Below are 16940 nucleotides of genomic sequence, written 5' to 3' on the forward strand. Positions count from 1 at the left end.
CACGTTAAAATCCTAAACAAATATTTATAAGGAAGACTGGTGAGGAACAGGATAAAAGGGAAACATGAGCTGCTAAGAACTAGCACTAGTGAGAAACTGAAATTATGGAAAAAAATGGCAATAAACTCTGAAAAGGTAAGTGTCTTCACTTTCTTTTCCCTATAAACCGTTCCCTGTATCCCACACTTCTGGAGTGTGAGTGTAGACTCAGCTATAGGTACGCTCCACATGAACAACTTCTCAGCTCAGGAACTTTTAAACTTTCTCCCAGCATCCCAAATTTTCCAGGATTCTTGGTACTTCTTGCCCACAACCCCTCTTTTAAAGACAAAGAAATTTTGAGAATAATCCAGATAGGAAATTCATGCACCTTTGTTTAAGCTTCCTCTTGCCCTGCCCTCTGCAATGCACAGAGCAACACTCAGCACCCAGACTGGATGTGCTCATTGACAGACTGCACTTAGCATTTAGTATGTGATAAGACTATAAACTACTACAGAAGATGGAAGTTTGGCTGAACAACACAAAAAAGAATCAATAAGTTACAAATATTTGCCACATCCTGAAAGATTTCTGTTAACCTGGGAAATACGGGCTAAACCTGCAGCCCTAATTCAACTTATTAACAGTGCTGTGGGTAATGTTTGTTTTTAAAGCACAGAAGAATGAGTGATATTTAAAACAAAAACAAGTTTAAAAATCAAATAGCAAGCCATTTATTTCCTCCTGTCCAAACAGACCTCAGTAGCACCCAAACAATGTGAGCCAACCCAAACTGTCACATAATACTGTACTTATCTATTTAGCACTGCTGAAGCCAAGCACTGAGCGAGGGAGATACTAACAGAGGGAAAGACCAATAGAATTAGTGCCATTAAATTGAAGCAAACAAGTCATCTCCTGTACCTGAGAGGGGGAAAAAGTAGGTTAATAAAAACAATAATTATTGAGTAACTAGAGACAAAAAATAATGCTAATATAACAGAACTCAGAAAAATAAAGGGAAGAAGATGGGACTATCATGAAAGCACATCTTACAGAGCTAAGCCACTATTTTACCACTTACATTTTGAAGTGCCAGCAAGGACAAGATCAGGCAAGCAAGCTGGAAATAGGAGAAAATGGGTCACAGAGTAGTGGAAACAAAGTGAGGTACTGAACTGCTCAATTTGCATGAAGACAGCTTCAGATCTACACTTAGGTATGAAACTGAAGTAAAGAGGAGAGCAGAAGCACACAAACAGACCTGGGAGAGCCTTTTCAAGGTCAGTTGATGTGGTGCTGTACAAACTCAACAAAGGACCATAAGAAAATCCCACTGATCAAAAGTAAATTTTACAGATTAAATGTTCAGGAGGTTTAACACTTAAAGAAGCATGGGCAAAGAATATTTTAAAAAGTTACCAGGACAGCTGGCAGTGAGAGGTGGAATAAAGGGAGTATCTTTTGGAGCAAGAGAAATCAAGTCATATCTCTGCGATATTCATCTGATACAGTTACACCTCAAATCTGAAACCCTGAAAACTCCCAGCTCAACATGGGATATATATTCTAAATGGGACACCAGACAGTGATACCCACTACAAGGCACAGAATAACCCACAATATGGAATTACATAAAGTTTACAAATTTCCACTGAAAGGGCGGTTTTGGCGTAACGTTTTGAAAAGAATAAAAAATCATGGGAATAAAACTTCTGGTCCTCAACCAAGGACATTTCATCCAGCATCCTAACCACATCAACCAATCATTTAACCTTGCTGAGGAAGCAGAAGGACTTCTAACAGGTTTGGGGTTTTGTTTTGTTGGCTTTTTGTTGGTTTGTTTTTGGGATTTTTTTTTCCCCTTTCAGTTTTCACCTTCTATCTGAAAAAAATCACAACTTTTCAGCTTGATTAAGTTTATTAGCAAATTGCAGCTTCAGCAAGGAACGAACAGCTCCTGCTAAGAAACAGCAGTGAAGCATTGCCATGAGAATCAAACCAATAGACAGCTGTGGTTCAGCTCCCCTCCTCTGGCAATAGCTAATAAGCAACACTTCAACAGAATGTGAAATGCTGCCTGCTAATAATTCGTATTTGGTATAGCACAGTATCATTACAAGATATAGGGCAATCACTTGGCTCCCCCTAACAAAATAACTGTTTGGAAATAGTCATCCAGACATCATCTAAGAAATATATGAAAGTGTGTACAGTGCTTTTGCTGTCATAGGTATATAAAAAATAAAGTGATACTCAGGGTTGCTTTAACTTCATGCTGTTGCAGACCATTAATGCAGCTCGAATTAAATACTTGACTCAGACAACTATATCCAATACTCACTGTGACATTGTGAGAATATTGCCTCTTTGAAAAATGAAAGAATAATCTCCAAAAGGTCCCGAATGCACTCACTAGAATCTTAACCCTGACACGTAACAAAATATCAGTTATTCTTTAAACATAAGGGCAAGGATTAAACAACCCAGAGGCGCTCTCTCCTTCACACTGCTGCAGTTCACTACTGGTCCACATGAGCCATCCAGCATCATTACTACTCTATTTTTCCACTTCAGAATTCCACCTCAGAATAAAGCCCCAGTTTTATTAATCAATTTGAGCCCTTCAGATGAGAGACACTTACTAGCATTATTTTGCTACTATTATGCACATACTGTAATCTACACAAGACACAAACAAGCCTTTAGAAAACGACCCGTAGAGGTCTACCACCTTCCACTGACCTCCTTCAAAATCATATTTGGCTCTGTTTCAGCCTTCTATTGCTCCTTGGCACTAGTAATCCACCATTTGATCATTATAAAAAAATTCACAGCAGATGTGCCTACCAACAGAGTATGATGCTTTAAGTGGAATTAGGAAGAAATGAACTCTCAAGAAACAAAGTTCCTGAGTTTATGCTAATAAATTTACTTTAAAAGACTAAATTAAGGATAAATGTATGCAGATTTCCTTAAGCACTTCTATTTTGGAGTGAAGATGCAAAAGTGCTGTTCATGACAGACTACATTTTCTGTACAACCCCACAGTATTCCAAGTATTTCTGTATTAGTAAGTTTTTCCAAACTCAAATTTTGCCCTCACCAAACACCACAATAGAGAAGACACCAGTGTAGCTGGCAGAAGGGAACATATTTATCATGCAATTAGCTATATAAAGCTGCATTTTTCTCTTTCCCTGTTTACACTGTACAGATGAACAAATGAGATGGAACCAGCTTTACTGGATTGAATTTTTCCAATGGCAAAACCATCTTCACTTGATCACTGATCAGAGTTGGCAAGATAGACTCTACATGCCACATGAATGAAGAAATGTGGATGCAAGTGACTTTTTTACTGTCAAGAAGTATTTAGGAATTAATAGTCATGTGCAAACCAGAACAGGAGAAGGAAAACCAGAAAACTAGAACAGCATGCTGTAGTTACAACAGTACAAAGCACAGAAAAATTTTAGTTCTCTAAAATAATTTTGAGTCATCTTTGCGGTGTAAATATGCATGGGTAGGGGGCTGCTATCACTGCTGAGTTTAGTAACATGTAGAAAAGCGCTGTTAATATTTTACTGAATTTACATTTATTTTTGCTTTCATGATTCTTGGTCATTTCTTACTTTTGCATGCCTTCCTTAACTTTTGGAGTAAAATAAGAGTTTCACCCATCAGGATTCCAAAAATATCAAGGAACAGTAAAGAAAAAACATGTTTGCACTGAACATATGCCTCAAAAATCCTTTAGATGAAATTTCATAGCCTATCTTACTTGGGCTTTACTGGGCAAGGCGGGTAAGCAAAATGGGTGGAGACCAAGAGCTCTTTTATAGAAATTAGTCACTAGGAAGCATTCACCATTTCTCCTGTACAAAAATTTGCTTCATTCTATAATTCACAGTATCATATCATTAAAACTTAAGCAACTTACTTTGCAGTGGTCATACTGCTGCTGTAAGGTTGGAACATCCCCTCCAACAGGCATTTGTTTTTTCAGTTCTTCATCTTTTGCATTCAGCCATTTGATTAACTCTTCCAGGGATGTCAGCAATCTGTTCCATTTCTCTGCACTGGCCTCCAAGTGAGCCCTGTGAGACAGTATAATAGCATCTTTAAGGCCCTGAATGGCAAAACCAGCATGGGAAAACAACAAAATTACTCCATCAGTAAGATAAGAATGTTTCAAGTGTTTAGCTGCAAAGAAAGTTTGTGTTAAAAAAATAAATCTCTATTTCAGAACACTTTGCACAGTAAATCACAATAAGCAGAGGAACAAACAGAGGAACACAGACAAATATGTCCCTGATTCTTTAACTCGGCTAAAACCTTGAGCACTGCATGTCTAACCAACATAAAATCCTGTGCTTAGCTGTGACTCCACCAATGTTGTGCAACAAGCACAAGAATCATTTTGTGAGCTAAAGCACTGCAAAACTGAACTCTTTCATGCCAGGACCTTGACTCTCCAGAAGCAAAGTCCAGTGTGTTCTACCAGCAGTGATCAACAGCAAATTGCCTGTGCTGCTGAACATATCCATCAGGGACACATCTTTCATTGATGTTGACTTACTGAACAATTAATACAGTGAAACTGTTCCTCACTTTAATTGACCAAAAAAGTCCAACCCCACAATATCTTTTTCTATAATTTTCAGAAAAACCTTGACTTGATGTCTTCTCCCTGTAGTGCCTTAAAGATGCATAGAAATCTTCAAGAGGGACCAGCTACACCTCTTATACTGCAGTCATTCTATGTTATCGTATCATTCAAGACCAGCATGTACCTAACTTATGTCAGCAAAAAACAGTTTCTTTCTTCACACAGATGGGGAGTAGAGCTGAATGATTTTCAGTGTAGTCTGACACCAGTTCTGTAAGTTTCTCCCCTACTTCTGAAGGATGAATGAACTAAACTTTATTCCCTTTACTACTTTGCACATTGCTGGTTTTTTGGGGTTTTTTTTTTCTGATTCACTATGACTCACACCTAGAAACTTTCACCTGGCTTGTCTTGTATTATCATTTCAGTTGGCATTAGAGTGAATGTTTGGTGCTGATACAACAACATTGAAGGGATCATGTGCTGCAAGGTTAACTTCAACACAAACTTAAGTTTGACCACACTGAGATCTCCCAGCGATACTAGGATGGGTGAATCAATAAAGCAGTCAAGTAAGGGTATATAAGGAGGGAAATACAAAGAAAGAAAAAATACATGTTTCTGAAAAGGATAAACCTTTTAGGATAAGTACCTTTAGGAAGCGGAATCTATTCTCCTTCACTCTCGTGAAGGAAAGCACTTAGGAACTACTTGGGAAAAAATATAAAATTTAAGTACTTGCTAGAAGTGGCATTTTACTGCCTACAGTTTTGTGTGTTATAGTTTCTATTGTCCCTTATTGCTCTCACTGATACCTTTATCTCAACACTGAATTGCAACAAGCTGCCTGTAGCTCAGGCCTAAACAGCAGAGTCAGCAGCCCACCCTGCACTAAAGCACAAGCAAGCTGTTGTGCTGGCCTTGGTGTGCAGGCCAGCAGCTTCTGGGTGAAATGTACTGTCTCCACTCTCCTGATATTTTTTCAGGTGCTCAGAACTGGCCCTTCTTTCTTGAAATGAAAACAGAGTTATACTTCTTATTAATCAGGCAGAGGAAAGACACTGCCCTCTCATCTAAACCAAGGCAGCCCACATTTGTATTTACTGTTTTGCCATTAGACTCTGATGGTTAAAGAAATTTGTGGGTGTATGTGTGTATATATATATATATTTGAGAATTTCTAGTAGCAACTACAATTGAAATGTTCAGATTTATAGCTTTGTCTGCATTTGATAGTGAAATCTCTATTCATCATGACTGTTACTGTTTCTAGCATATATAAACAGCACTCACCTCTAAGAACTGAAACACTCTGAGGCTTTAAGATTCTGCTCTAATTATTTACTGGAATTCTTGTATGCAAAATAAACTGGAGTTTTGCAAGGAGGGGAAAAACTCCTGCAACTAGATAAAGGACAATTTGATTCACCACTATTTAACATGCACTGCATTAATATTCATAGTAAAAAACCTGATCTGATATTAATGTGAATGATATAGTATATGTTACAGGATTAAACACATTGTAAGTTACCACTTAGTACTTGTGTGAATGCCAAATTAATGTCATTACAAAAATATTTAACACTAGCAAGCACATGGTTTCAAAGTCCAGTGCAAGATCCTGCAGAGGGAATCCAGAGCAGTAAGGGGTGGAGAGGAAATGGACTACACTAGCAGGGACTTCAAAATTTTTCACTGAGCACCAAGTGACCTAATTTCACAAAGAAAGACATGAAAAAGGGAAAAAATACACAGGGAAAAGCTCATCACATCAGCCTGGATTTTTCCAGAATAACATCCTTTTAATCTTATCAAAAGCAATACTGAAAATGAAAGCAAGATGATGCAGCAGCTGAAGAGCACACACAAGCATTCAATTCTCCTGGGGAGCAAAGAAATACACATTCAGTAAACACCATTCAAAGCAAATGCTGCACAGAAGCAAGAGAGTCAAGATATGCTTTAAAATGCTTATCAGTATAAAGTTCTAGTATCACGTTTATATTTGTCATATGGACATTATCAGAGACAGAAGATAAACTATGCAGAAGTTCTGAAATGTTTCTTGGGCTTTTCTGTTCCCTGAGTCAGAATTTCTGGTCTTTGTTTTGGAATTGGTACGTCTACTGATAAACAACCTGCAAACAAAGCACAAAGGTGTTTGTGCTCATGTGACAAATGAATAGGCAAACTCAGAGATTTACCAGGTCAAGTGGTGGCTTAAGAATCTGCTCTGATCAAAATAGAGGTTGGATATAGATGATTGTTTTTGAGCATGAGTTGGAGCACAAATATTCACTAGCAGCAAGCATCTGGTATGCAAAAGCATTCATCTAAGGGAATCCTTGTGAAGAACACAGATGCTTCCATGCAACTGAACAGACAGAGGAACCTTCCCTCCCCATGCTGAATAAAATCATCAAGAGAACAGAAATTCTGACACTACTCCCCTTCTGTTGACCCTGAGGGGCTCTCTTCACAGCTGGAGACCTCCCCAGCTTTTGACTCTGCTATGGAGGTAGCACTTTTCCTGCTGAGTGACAAGAGAACACATGGGATAAAAAAAGATTGGTGGGTGGTCTAAATATAGAGAAACAGAGAGAAACTCCTTTTCCGTTTCTCCCGTACTTCTACCTCTACCCTCCCCCAACACTAACAGCCTCACACCTCCTGGCCCTGGAGAAAATAATCTTCCCTAAACATTTGGCTTTAAAAAGCAGACCCCCAGAAGCCTGCAGCTTTGTTTTCTTCTTGGGAAGAAGATAGAGGAAAAGAAAGAAGCGTAAGTCTACAATGGCAAGGAGAGCAGTGTGGCATCATAGACACTACAAGTACAGGTTTAAACAGCTTCCATTCATTTAAAAATATGTCAGAACAACTGGCATATTTTCCAGTTTGGAACTCCCTTTAGTTACAAGGGAGAAGTAAACTCAACACAGTGACTTTGAGGACTGAAGTGATGTGAAAAACTCACACTATCTCTGTTTGGGACAGCAGTACTTTCAGCAACTAAAAATCAGCATAATCAGAATGTACACATACCTGAAAATATTATAAAAAGCTTTCAGAAACTTTAATTTAGAAGCACTATCCCAAGCTAAAACCCTTAACAAAACAACCAGCTTTTTCATTCCTCAGTCCTAGCATCTAAGAGTTACATGTTCTCACTGGAGTCATCCATCCATACTTTCTAATTCATCCTTGTAAAAAGATATACCAAGAAAGCAAAAATTGAAGGCAAACAGACTTCATATCAGTTCTGTGTTTTGTTACTTCCCTATGAAAGCTTTCAGGACTCTTGCATGAATTAGAAAAGTGAACTACAATCAAACAACAGTGCAAAATACGTGAACTCAGAAATACTATGCTCTTTTCAGTAGTGACTGAGATTTGGAAGGTTAATTTACTTGTCTTAAATTTGCACCAGTATTCTCTTTCTTGCCTATCTTCCACTTTGATCTCCAGTGACATGTGGCTCTGCAGCACTGCAGGTACCAGCAGAGCAATATTAATGCTGCCCAGCAGGATACACATGACATATCTATGAAGAACAGGAAAGATGGGTCTGTATTAAGAAAATGTATTCCCAATTTCTGAGCACTGACTACACAATCAGTCTTTCTGTACAATGGCCTTGGAACTCATAGCTGTACAGGATAAGTGGCTTGAAGGCCCTTTTTCATCGCCATCCATTTCTCCCAGATTATGACCAGCCCTAGGAATGGCCAAGCAACCTAATGATTCTTGCTAGGACTCCACAATTGAAAAGCTTTTTTTTAAGAGCACGCTTTTGTCTTTCTCTCACACAGACCTGTGAATAGAGCTCACCAACAACTCAAGTCCAACAGCCCTTGCATTGAATCGTGTACGTGGTGGAGCCAGTCTCTGCAAGCCCCCACACCAAAGTGCTTGGTTCTTTGGGTTCAAGTTCTGCCTGTGGGATTTCAAGGAGCTCATTCCCTCGTTTCATTTAACTGTTTAGCAGGGTGGTATAAGTGGATATGAAAAGTAAATATGACATTTTCCCCTCTATTTCATTCCTTCAAACTCTTGTGCCTGAATTTCAAGGTCAGCTCATTTTCCTGGCCTTTGGAATATTCATATTAATATTTAATATTGTCCTTTTCTTTTAAAAGAACAGTTTTCTCAAACCAACAAGTAAGTGGTTGCAATTAAAAGCTTCAGTAATTATTCTCTATGTAATTCATTTTCATGTAGAATTTAATTCAATAATGAATATGGCAGTATCTATTTAAAAAATGGCATCACAAAAATTTAACAATTACCACACTTCAGCTTGGCACAGATAGGGTCAAAAAACTGTAAAATGTGTTCCTTGATTAAAAAGTACTTTAAAGTTTTTTTCAATTGAATAGCAGCAATTAATAATTCAAAACAAATTAAATAGATCAAGATAATTAAGATGCAAGTTCTATTAACTTAGGAATTTCAACACCAAAATTTTGTAACAAAAAAAGCATCAACAAACTCCTGATTTCTCCTCAAAGTAATGGCAGATTTCCAGAATTATTTCACTGACACTGCCGTTGATTAACAGTAAGGAGAGACTCAATGCATTTTCTGGAAATTTTGGTACAAGGTCGGCTAGTTACGACTGTGAAGCTCTGGAAAGAAAATAAGTAGTTCAGCATACCTGGTAAACAAGTTCATCAAGTTTTTATATTTGGTGAAAATATAACATATATATATATATGTTATATATATATAACATATTTATATATATATTTATATATATATATAAATATTTGCACTCAGGGGTCTTTCATGAAAGAGAATGGATATTTAATTTCAGTGCTGTGGTCATACTTGTCAAGCCTCTTAGAAGACAGGAACTGTGCCCCATCACACCTTGATGTTTTCATTACTCACCTGATGTTAGCTGACTTCGCCTTCAGGTCATTCCAGCGCTGGTTCATGTCATCAAGCCGGTGCTGGAGCAGAGCAGCTTCCTCAGAGTTTCCCAAGGCTTTCACCATTTTCTGTCTGTTTCCATCAATGCTTTTAAAGATGTCATTGTGGGCATCAATCTCAGCTTGGATGTCCTGAAATACCAGGAAGAAAAGTTCAAGCATAGCTCTGTAAGTAGAGGAGGGGAGAGCTGACTAATGAGTACTCCTAAACACTAGCACAGAGCATGCATTCCAGCTTTCTTGCGTGGCTCTGATAGAAGATGCACAGGAGAAAACCTGCAATCCTATTAATGTCACTTCAAAAGGTCTAGCTTTCTTAAGTATGAGAAAAGGAGTCTGAAAGTCGTCTAAGGCTGTGAAAAAGGAAATAGAATTATAAACACCAAGTTCTGTGATGTTGTATTTTGTAGCACTGAAGGTAACTAACTGTCTCCTGTTCACCCACGCATTTCACACAGTGCGGTATTTGCAAATGCACTAGAACTCATTTCCTCTCCAGAAATTACAGATTCAGCCTTAGCTATGTCATTTCTTTCTTCTTTGAAACAAAACATTCCAGAAACTTTACACAGTCTAGTGAAACACAGCCTTTATCTAGTATTTTAGGTCACACATAATGAAAGCATTAAATTAAAATCTGTCCCCTTAAATTGCAGCTAAATGGTTACAGCAACCAAAAGTCAATTTTTACAATTAAACTACATTACAGTATGGCCTGAATATATGGAGAGGTAGACATAAAATGACAGGATGCATTATAATCTGAATTTCATAGTAAATACTGAAAAGAAAAAGAAAAGCTTGTGATTTCCATTCAGTTGATTCATTTCCCCTCCCCTTAGAAATTAAACACATTTTATTCTCTCATCTACCATCTGCCTCAAGAAACACATTACAGATGTTGTCTTCATCTAACTGAGTACAGTATTATTTTAAAACACATAATAAGAGCAAACAAAACTTCCTGCACCACAGCCAATGGTTTATAGCATACACGTATCTATCCGTATTCCAATAAAGCAATTTAATGTATGGAAAGCCAGGAGGTGTACTGGCTGTCTCAACAGGATTAATCAACAAAGATTACGACAGGAACTTGGTGCAGATGTAAATAAACTTCTTCTGCAAAGGAGGAAATAAAATAACTAAAATTCCTTAAAGGTTTTTATTCTTCCAATCAACTCCTCAGTAATTACCATCTGTTCCCAGAATCAGAAAAGGATGGGGCTTTTGTACCTCCCCATCCTAAAGATGTATTCCTGCTGGCACATACACAAATTGAAGTGGAAAGGAGCCATGAATTTGAGATAGTATGAAAGCTTTCTTGACTTAGTGAAGAGAACAAAAAAGTCAGGATACAGGTGAAGAAGTGGGGGGAGGAGAGATGGGGCAGTGGGGAAGGAGGTGAGAGAGAGAGGGAGGCACTGGTGAAGCTCTGTCTGGCCAGAAGAGCTACTGTGTGACTTTGCACCTTTCTTTGCCCTGAGATTCACTCCTCTAAAGCAGGAAAAAAGACACTTTCGCTGTCTTTAAAACAACCCAGTAAAAATCACCATTCTAAACACAGAAACAAAAATTACATTTAAAAGGAAAAAACAAACTGAATTGTCTGATGATCAGCCAACCCAAATAAGATGGCAGAGTCATCATCTGAATTTAGAAGCTTATCTGAAAACATTTGCAGCTCCCATCCTTACAACTCCAACATGCACGCAGGTGCAGCGACCCCCAGCTCAATCCCACACAGCAAGAGATAAAAATCACTGTTCAGCAGTTACAATTCTAACTGCAACAAATCTGTGCTACAAAAGCCAGGTCACGCAAAAAATTTCTCTTTGCCTCCTCAAACACAAACGACAACTTCATTGAAAACAAACTGATCTCTAATTTTCCATTCCACAATCACAATATTAATTGTAAACCCATTTATTCTAGAACCTTCATAAAGCACTCTGATTTTACTTGGGAGGACAATTCAGCATGCATGCTCAAAAATGTTTCATTAACAATGGGTTTGATGCTTACATTTTCCAGTCATCATGTTACATTGATTAAGGTACAATAAATCTGCTGTTCACATTCTTGAGTCCCAGCTGTAATAACCATGTTGAGACAACTCAGTTCAAAGAATAAAGTTTCATAATTAACTTTTCTCTCACTTCTGATTTCCATTTTCCAGGTTAAAAAAACCCAAAAAACTACTGCCAGTGGAGAGATAACCCAACAGGGTTGATAAAGTTAATGAATGTGAGTTTGTCACAGTCCTCAACAAAAAGATGGAGAGAAATTCAAGTGACATACCCCACACCAGTGTGCACATGGAAGAAATAGAGCAGGAAAGTGAGATGCGAAAAATGACTAAAGACAAGAAATGGACACAGTAAGTTAGTTATTCTCCAACAATAGTATAAAATATCTGGATTTTTATTCAGATATTATCTTCTAGATGATGGGCTCCCATCTTATCCTAAGACTGCTGTAACGGGTCGCAATTGGTAATACTCTCCTTTACTCACTGTTATCAGTGTCCTAAAATTCTTATTTGTAAACATATGGTTTCCCTCCCTTCAAATTTCTTTCTTCAAAGTGGAAAGGACTCTATCATTCTGTAGACCCTCCAATTTATCTTCCTCCTAATCTATTATTTCTCTTTCTCCTGCTTTTTTCTTGGTCTTTGATTCTCCATTGTTCTCTATGTGGCAAAAAATGGGATGGAAAAGTTGGTTATGCCTGCTGAGGCCCCAGTGAGGATTAATTCTAGTAAGAGTTAATCCACTCTCCATTTGCAATACTTCAGAAGAAACTCTAAATATTCCCATATTATCACATGGAAGTTCCCATATTCAGAGTCCAGGGGCAACACACTGGAGAATGTGTAAGAGGGAAAAATTCTGTTGCTTTTGTCACACGAAGAGGGGAATACAACTATGAAACTCCATCATTACTCTTAGCCCAATGCTTAAGGGATCTGGGCCAGAGTGGTCTCCCAGCACATGTGAAACAAATCAATAGGTAGAGAAAAGAAAAACAAAACAAAAACACACACAAAAAACCCCAAAAAACAAAAAAAAAAAACCCAAACCCCACAAAAAACCCCGAAGACCTCAAGAAATATACTATAAACAGAAAATATCATCTTGCTTTATAGACTTTTATTTTTGAGGCACTACTATAGAGATGCCATATTTTGCTAATTTTACAAATATTCATGTGCACCTATCTGTTAAATGGAATTGATAATTTATTGTATGAGGTCAGCGTATTTGTTCACATGCAACTGCTTGCACGATTAATGCCCTAAATTAAAAGAAAGCTTTTTGAGGACAGAATGTATCCTATATATAAATCAAGGTGAAAGCTCCAAAGTTTGAAAGACAGAAAGAAGAAATAACTAGATTGGCATTTAGATATGTACTTAACCCTAGCCAAAGTAGTCAAACATTGCCACTTCCCTTAAATTTCTCTTAAGTAGTAAGATCAAACGGCTGCCTTTTTCCCCTTTGGTGTGGTGATTTCAAAATTCTATTTCCATTCTGAATCTTCTCTGACTTCCTTGCTTCTCTCCCTCTTTACCTTTCTTCCTGCAGGATTCAGGCTTTAATTTTATGTTTGGATTTTATTTTAAACCTAGTCTCCATAATAAAAAACATACTTCTTGCTTTAACTCCTACCAAATAAAACCTAAATGATCATGCAATGACAGCTGAAGAGCATGTGTCTTTAAAGAATGTATAAATATGTGCCACTCAGTAAGGCTGCAGATGGCAATCTGAAAGGACCCAAAAACACAGTTGACTCCCAAAGGCATACCGGAGTGATATGCCCAGGATAAACAACAGTATGACAAAGATTGGAACAGAATCCAGCTTTGAAGCCCTTCAAGATCAACCAGCTATTAAACTTTTGTCTTTTCTTTTCTCCTTACAGGCTGCAAGGATACGTCAAAAGTAGTTACAGCATTAGGTATAATTGTCCTTTGGAAACCATTGATATTTTATAAAAGGCAAAAAACTTCTAAGCCAAACCAACATCATTGCCATGATGTGTCTTTTTTCTAAATGATGAGTCCAGAGGGCCTCTAATTCACTCTGCAACCCTTAAGCTATTAACAGATTCACTTCTACTCACATTTTTTCAGATTTTGTTTGTCTGTATTGGCAATATACCGGTAAAGATGGTAACGTAGGTGAAGTATTTCCCTTTTTATAGGGCCCAAACACTTCTGTTGAAGATAAAAAGACAACTAATGAAGATAAAAACACAACTAATCGAAGAAAAGTCCATGGCCAAATTAAAGTGGAAGAAACAATGAATTTTAAAATATACAAAATGTTACTGTATTGAATTCTCACTATTAAAAAAGCCGGGGTAATAATACAAGGACCTAAAACAGGAAGCCGTTTTATTTTGTAATGGAAATAAATATGTTCCCATAGCATTAAAGATTCTATTATCAAGCAACCTTAATCAAATTTTTCTTATATATAGGACACAAAACTCAGTCTCTCAAGAAAAAAGTCAACAGCATTCTGTACCAAATCACAGTCTCACAAAGGGTTTAAAGGCAGGAGTCATCAATGTTTTACTACACAGTTTTTTGAACCCATGATATACAGCAAAATCCTGCATGACACTCCAAATATTTTTATGTTTCTTAGGAAACAGAATTCCACTGAATTTCCATAAACATCTGACCACATACCAGGGATGGCAAGTTATGGCATAACAACATATGGCTTGCAAGAAATGGACATACAGGTACAATGCTGTGCAACAAGCCTGGCAGCATTTTGTGTTGGAACAGAGTACTACATCCTTTAAATCCCCAGGTACAATACATCTTTTGTGGCTTTAGAACCACATGTTTATCTTAAAAGGAATTAGTGGGGTTGAAGTTGACTTTTCATACATGAAAATCAGCTTGAAAAATTGTGTTTTCCCTAGCAAAAGTTACTCCCAGGCTATTTTGCCAGAACAGTTTTGTACTTCTTGCACCCAATAGAGATTATGCCTGTGAGTGGAACAGGTGCAGAGAATTGCAAGTCCCATGCAAATGATTGCACATTGCCTTCACTGACAATGCTCAAGTCAGAAAAGACACAGTTACAGAAATGCTGCACTTGCCTCTTTCAAAGGTCAGGAATAAATGTGATGACTGCTCATCAAAGTACCTGCAGAAAAATCTCCCAGCTGGAACAGCTGGAAGGAAAATGTCAGTGCCAACCAAAGGACATAACTGCACGCCATGGACAACAGCCAGGATATTGTTCTTTGAGGTCTCACAGCAGGAAGCAAAAAAATGGACCTTTTTAAAAAATTTTTTTAATAGCAGACTGTTTCATTTATATTGAACCTGCTGCTGCCAACTGCCTCTGGGAACACTGCTACAGTAGATATTCCTTTTAGCCTCTGCTTTACTTGGAGCTTTTCACTTTCTGATGACTCTTAAGGACGGAGTAAGAATTAGGGCATGATTGAGGTGTATTAAAGTGGCCATTGTGAAATGGAAACTGGACTTTTATTTGTCTCAGCCTTAAAATGCTGGAGGTAGCTGGGAAAAAGAGATGCTCGTGAAAAAAAGACAGCTTAAAAACAAAATCTCATCTCATCCAGGAAGTCTCTTCTCTGATGTCAGAAAACAGTCATGCCTTTATGACTGTTAAGATTCATCCCATCCGCTGTTTCAGAGGCCTGCCCCTGCAGTAGCAGCTGCTGTTAAGCAATCCATTTGCAATGAATTCATATTCAGAAGTAGCAGTACACATTGAAAACTTTTAGGCAGAACTGCAATTATCTTAAATCCACCAGTGCCAGAAGTGTATAAAGATGGACATTAAAGCTCTCTCAAGTGTCATACAAAGACCATACCATTTAACAGCAGACACTGTGACTGTAGTGTAAGATCAAAGCAATTTACGAAACAATTTGCTGTAGATATGGAAGAAATGTGTTTATTACTTAAATTCTCAAGATATTTCATGGAGAAAAAAACCAGAATTTTTTGGGGGAAAACTAACTTTGGGTCATTTCTCCCTCCTAATTTTTAAAGGCTTGTATTACCAAAAGCCTTGCATCAACACATCAAGTTTCTAAAAAGTCGACTTGACTTGCACTTAAGCTTCTTGGATAGTACCATAAGAGGTGACATATGGTGTAGTTAAAGATTCATCTTATCACAGGAATGATGATGCACTTACAGGAAGGCTGAGAATGCCACACTGCCTTCAACAACCTCTGTGGCTCCATTGCATGCCACAGACTCAACATCTGAGGGCACCACAAATGTGTTAATACTAATTCCAGCAGTCACATAATTATGACTGAACAAAGCCAAAGCAGCCCTGCCTACTGCAGTGTAATGTGACTCTGCTTTTGCATGGGGAGTGCCGTGCAAGCTTCTGCAAATGCCATCTGGCTTCTGCATTACAACCACAGAAACAGCACTCACAATTCTCTCTGTAGAACATACATTAATGAATCCAGAGAGCTGAAAGTAGCTTACAAGCCAGGATCGCTGTCATAGCACTGTTTCTCCTGGCAGTGAACACTTCAGGAAGGACAGGATGAGTGTATGGGGAATCATAAGAAGGACAGATGAAGCAGGGGGGGAGGGGAGCTTGTTTAAAAAAGAAACAAAAAACTTACTAAATAAGCACAGACTAAAATTTTAGAATTTGTGATCAAAGTCCACCAATTAAAACATTAACCTTCTCCAGCACCAAAGTATCCTTTTATGTTGCATTACAAATTTCAGCACAGTAGACAACAAAATTTCACAGCAAGCTTCAAGTTAAAACATACAACAGAGCTGTGAGACCTCTAAGTTTTGGCTTTGGTGAGAATTGCTATGATCAATTTCTTTAAGATAAACACTGGAATATTCAAAGTCACAGGGGAGAGCCTGAAGTTTGCAAATACCAGGGCTTATATGATTAATAAAATATTAGAAATGTTGGTTAAAAACTTCTCTCTTAATGAAGTCACGAAGCATCTCAGAGTCCAGCACATGTCTTTATAGGCTACCACAGCAGCAGCTACAAGAGAAGAGTGAAGTCCAGATAACAGACTGGGAGCAGGAGAGGAGCCAGTGACCTACACAGTGAAAAATCAGACCACAAACACTTCTACTGTTACTCTTCGATACTTTTGGAAGAGTCATGCTGGTGGGATCCTGAATAGTGCCTGTCTCAAGTATACTCCCTGATAAATAGAAGTGGTAAACCAGTAACTACCAGGAGGAGAAGAATGCTGGTTTACATTTTAAAAGAACATCCTGAAGTTCAGAAAAAACACAGAATCAGGTTTAACAAACTGCTTTCCTACCTTGGGACCACATTTTTAAGGTGTTTTATCTTAATTAATAAATAAACTACTTTGTATTTTGTTACATACTGCGGGGTCTTGCAGGACAC

The 16940-nt window shown here is 37.9% G+C and overlaps 1 protein-coding gene across 6 annotated transcripts in view; it reads right to left on the minus strand.

Annotated features, from left to right (window-relative positions):
- Positions 1 to 16940, minus strand: part of UTRN (utrophin) — a 348412-nt gene that overhangs the window by 109593 nt on the left and 221879 nt on the right. For all 6 annotated transcript variants that reach the window (XM_014263434.2, XM_014263436.2, XM_014263435.2 and 3 more), the window contains 2 exons: positions 9488 to 9660; positions 3926 to 4082 (listed from right to left, as the gene is read on the minus strand). In XM_014263434.2, the coding sequence (XP_014118909.2) occupies positions 3926 to 4082; positions 9488 to 9660 (330 nt within the window). The remainder of the gene's footprint in view (positions 1 to 3925; positions 4083 to 9487; positions 9661 to 16940) is intronic.

The sequence above is a fragment of the Pseudopodoces humilis genome, chromosome 3 (genome assembly GCF_049639895.1).
Source record: "Pseudopodoces humilis isolate 2021_Gansu_Grassland_sample_001 chromosome 3, ASM4963989v1, whole genome shotgun sequence".
Classification (NCBI taxonomy): domain Eukaryota; kingdom Metazoa; phylum Chordata; class Aves; order Passeriformes; family Paridae; genus Pseudopodoces; species Pseudopodoces humilis.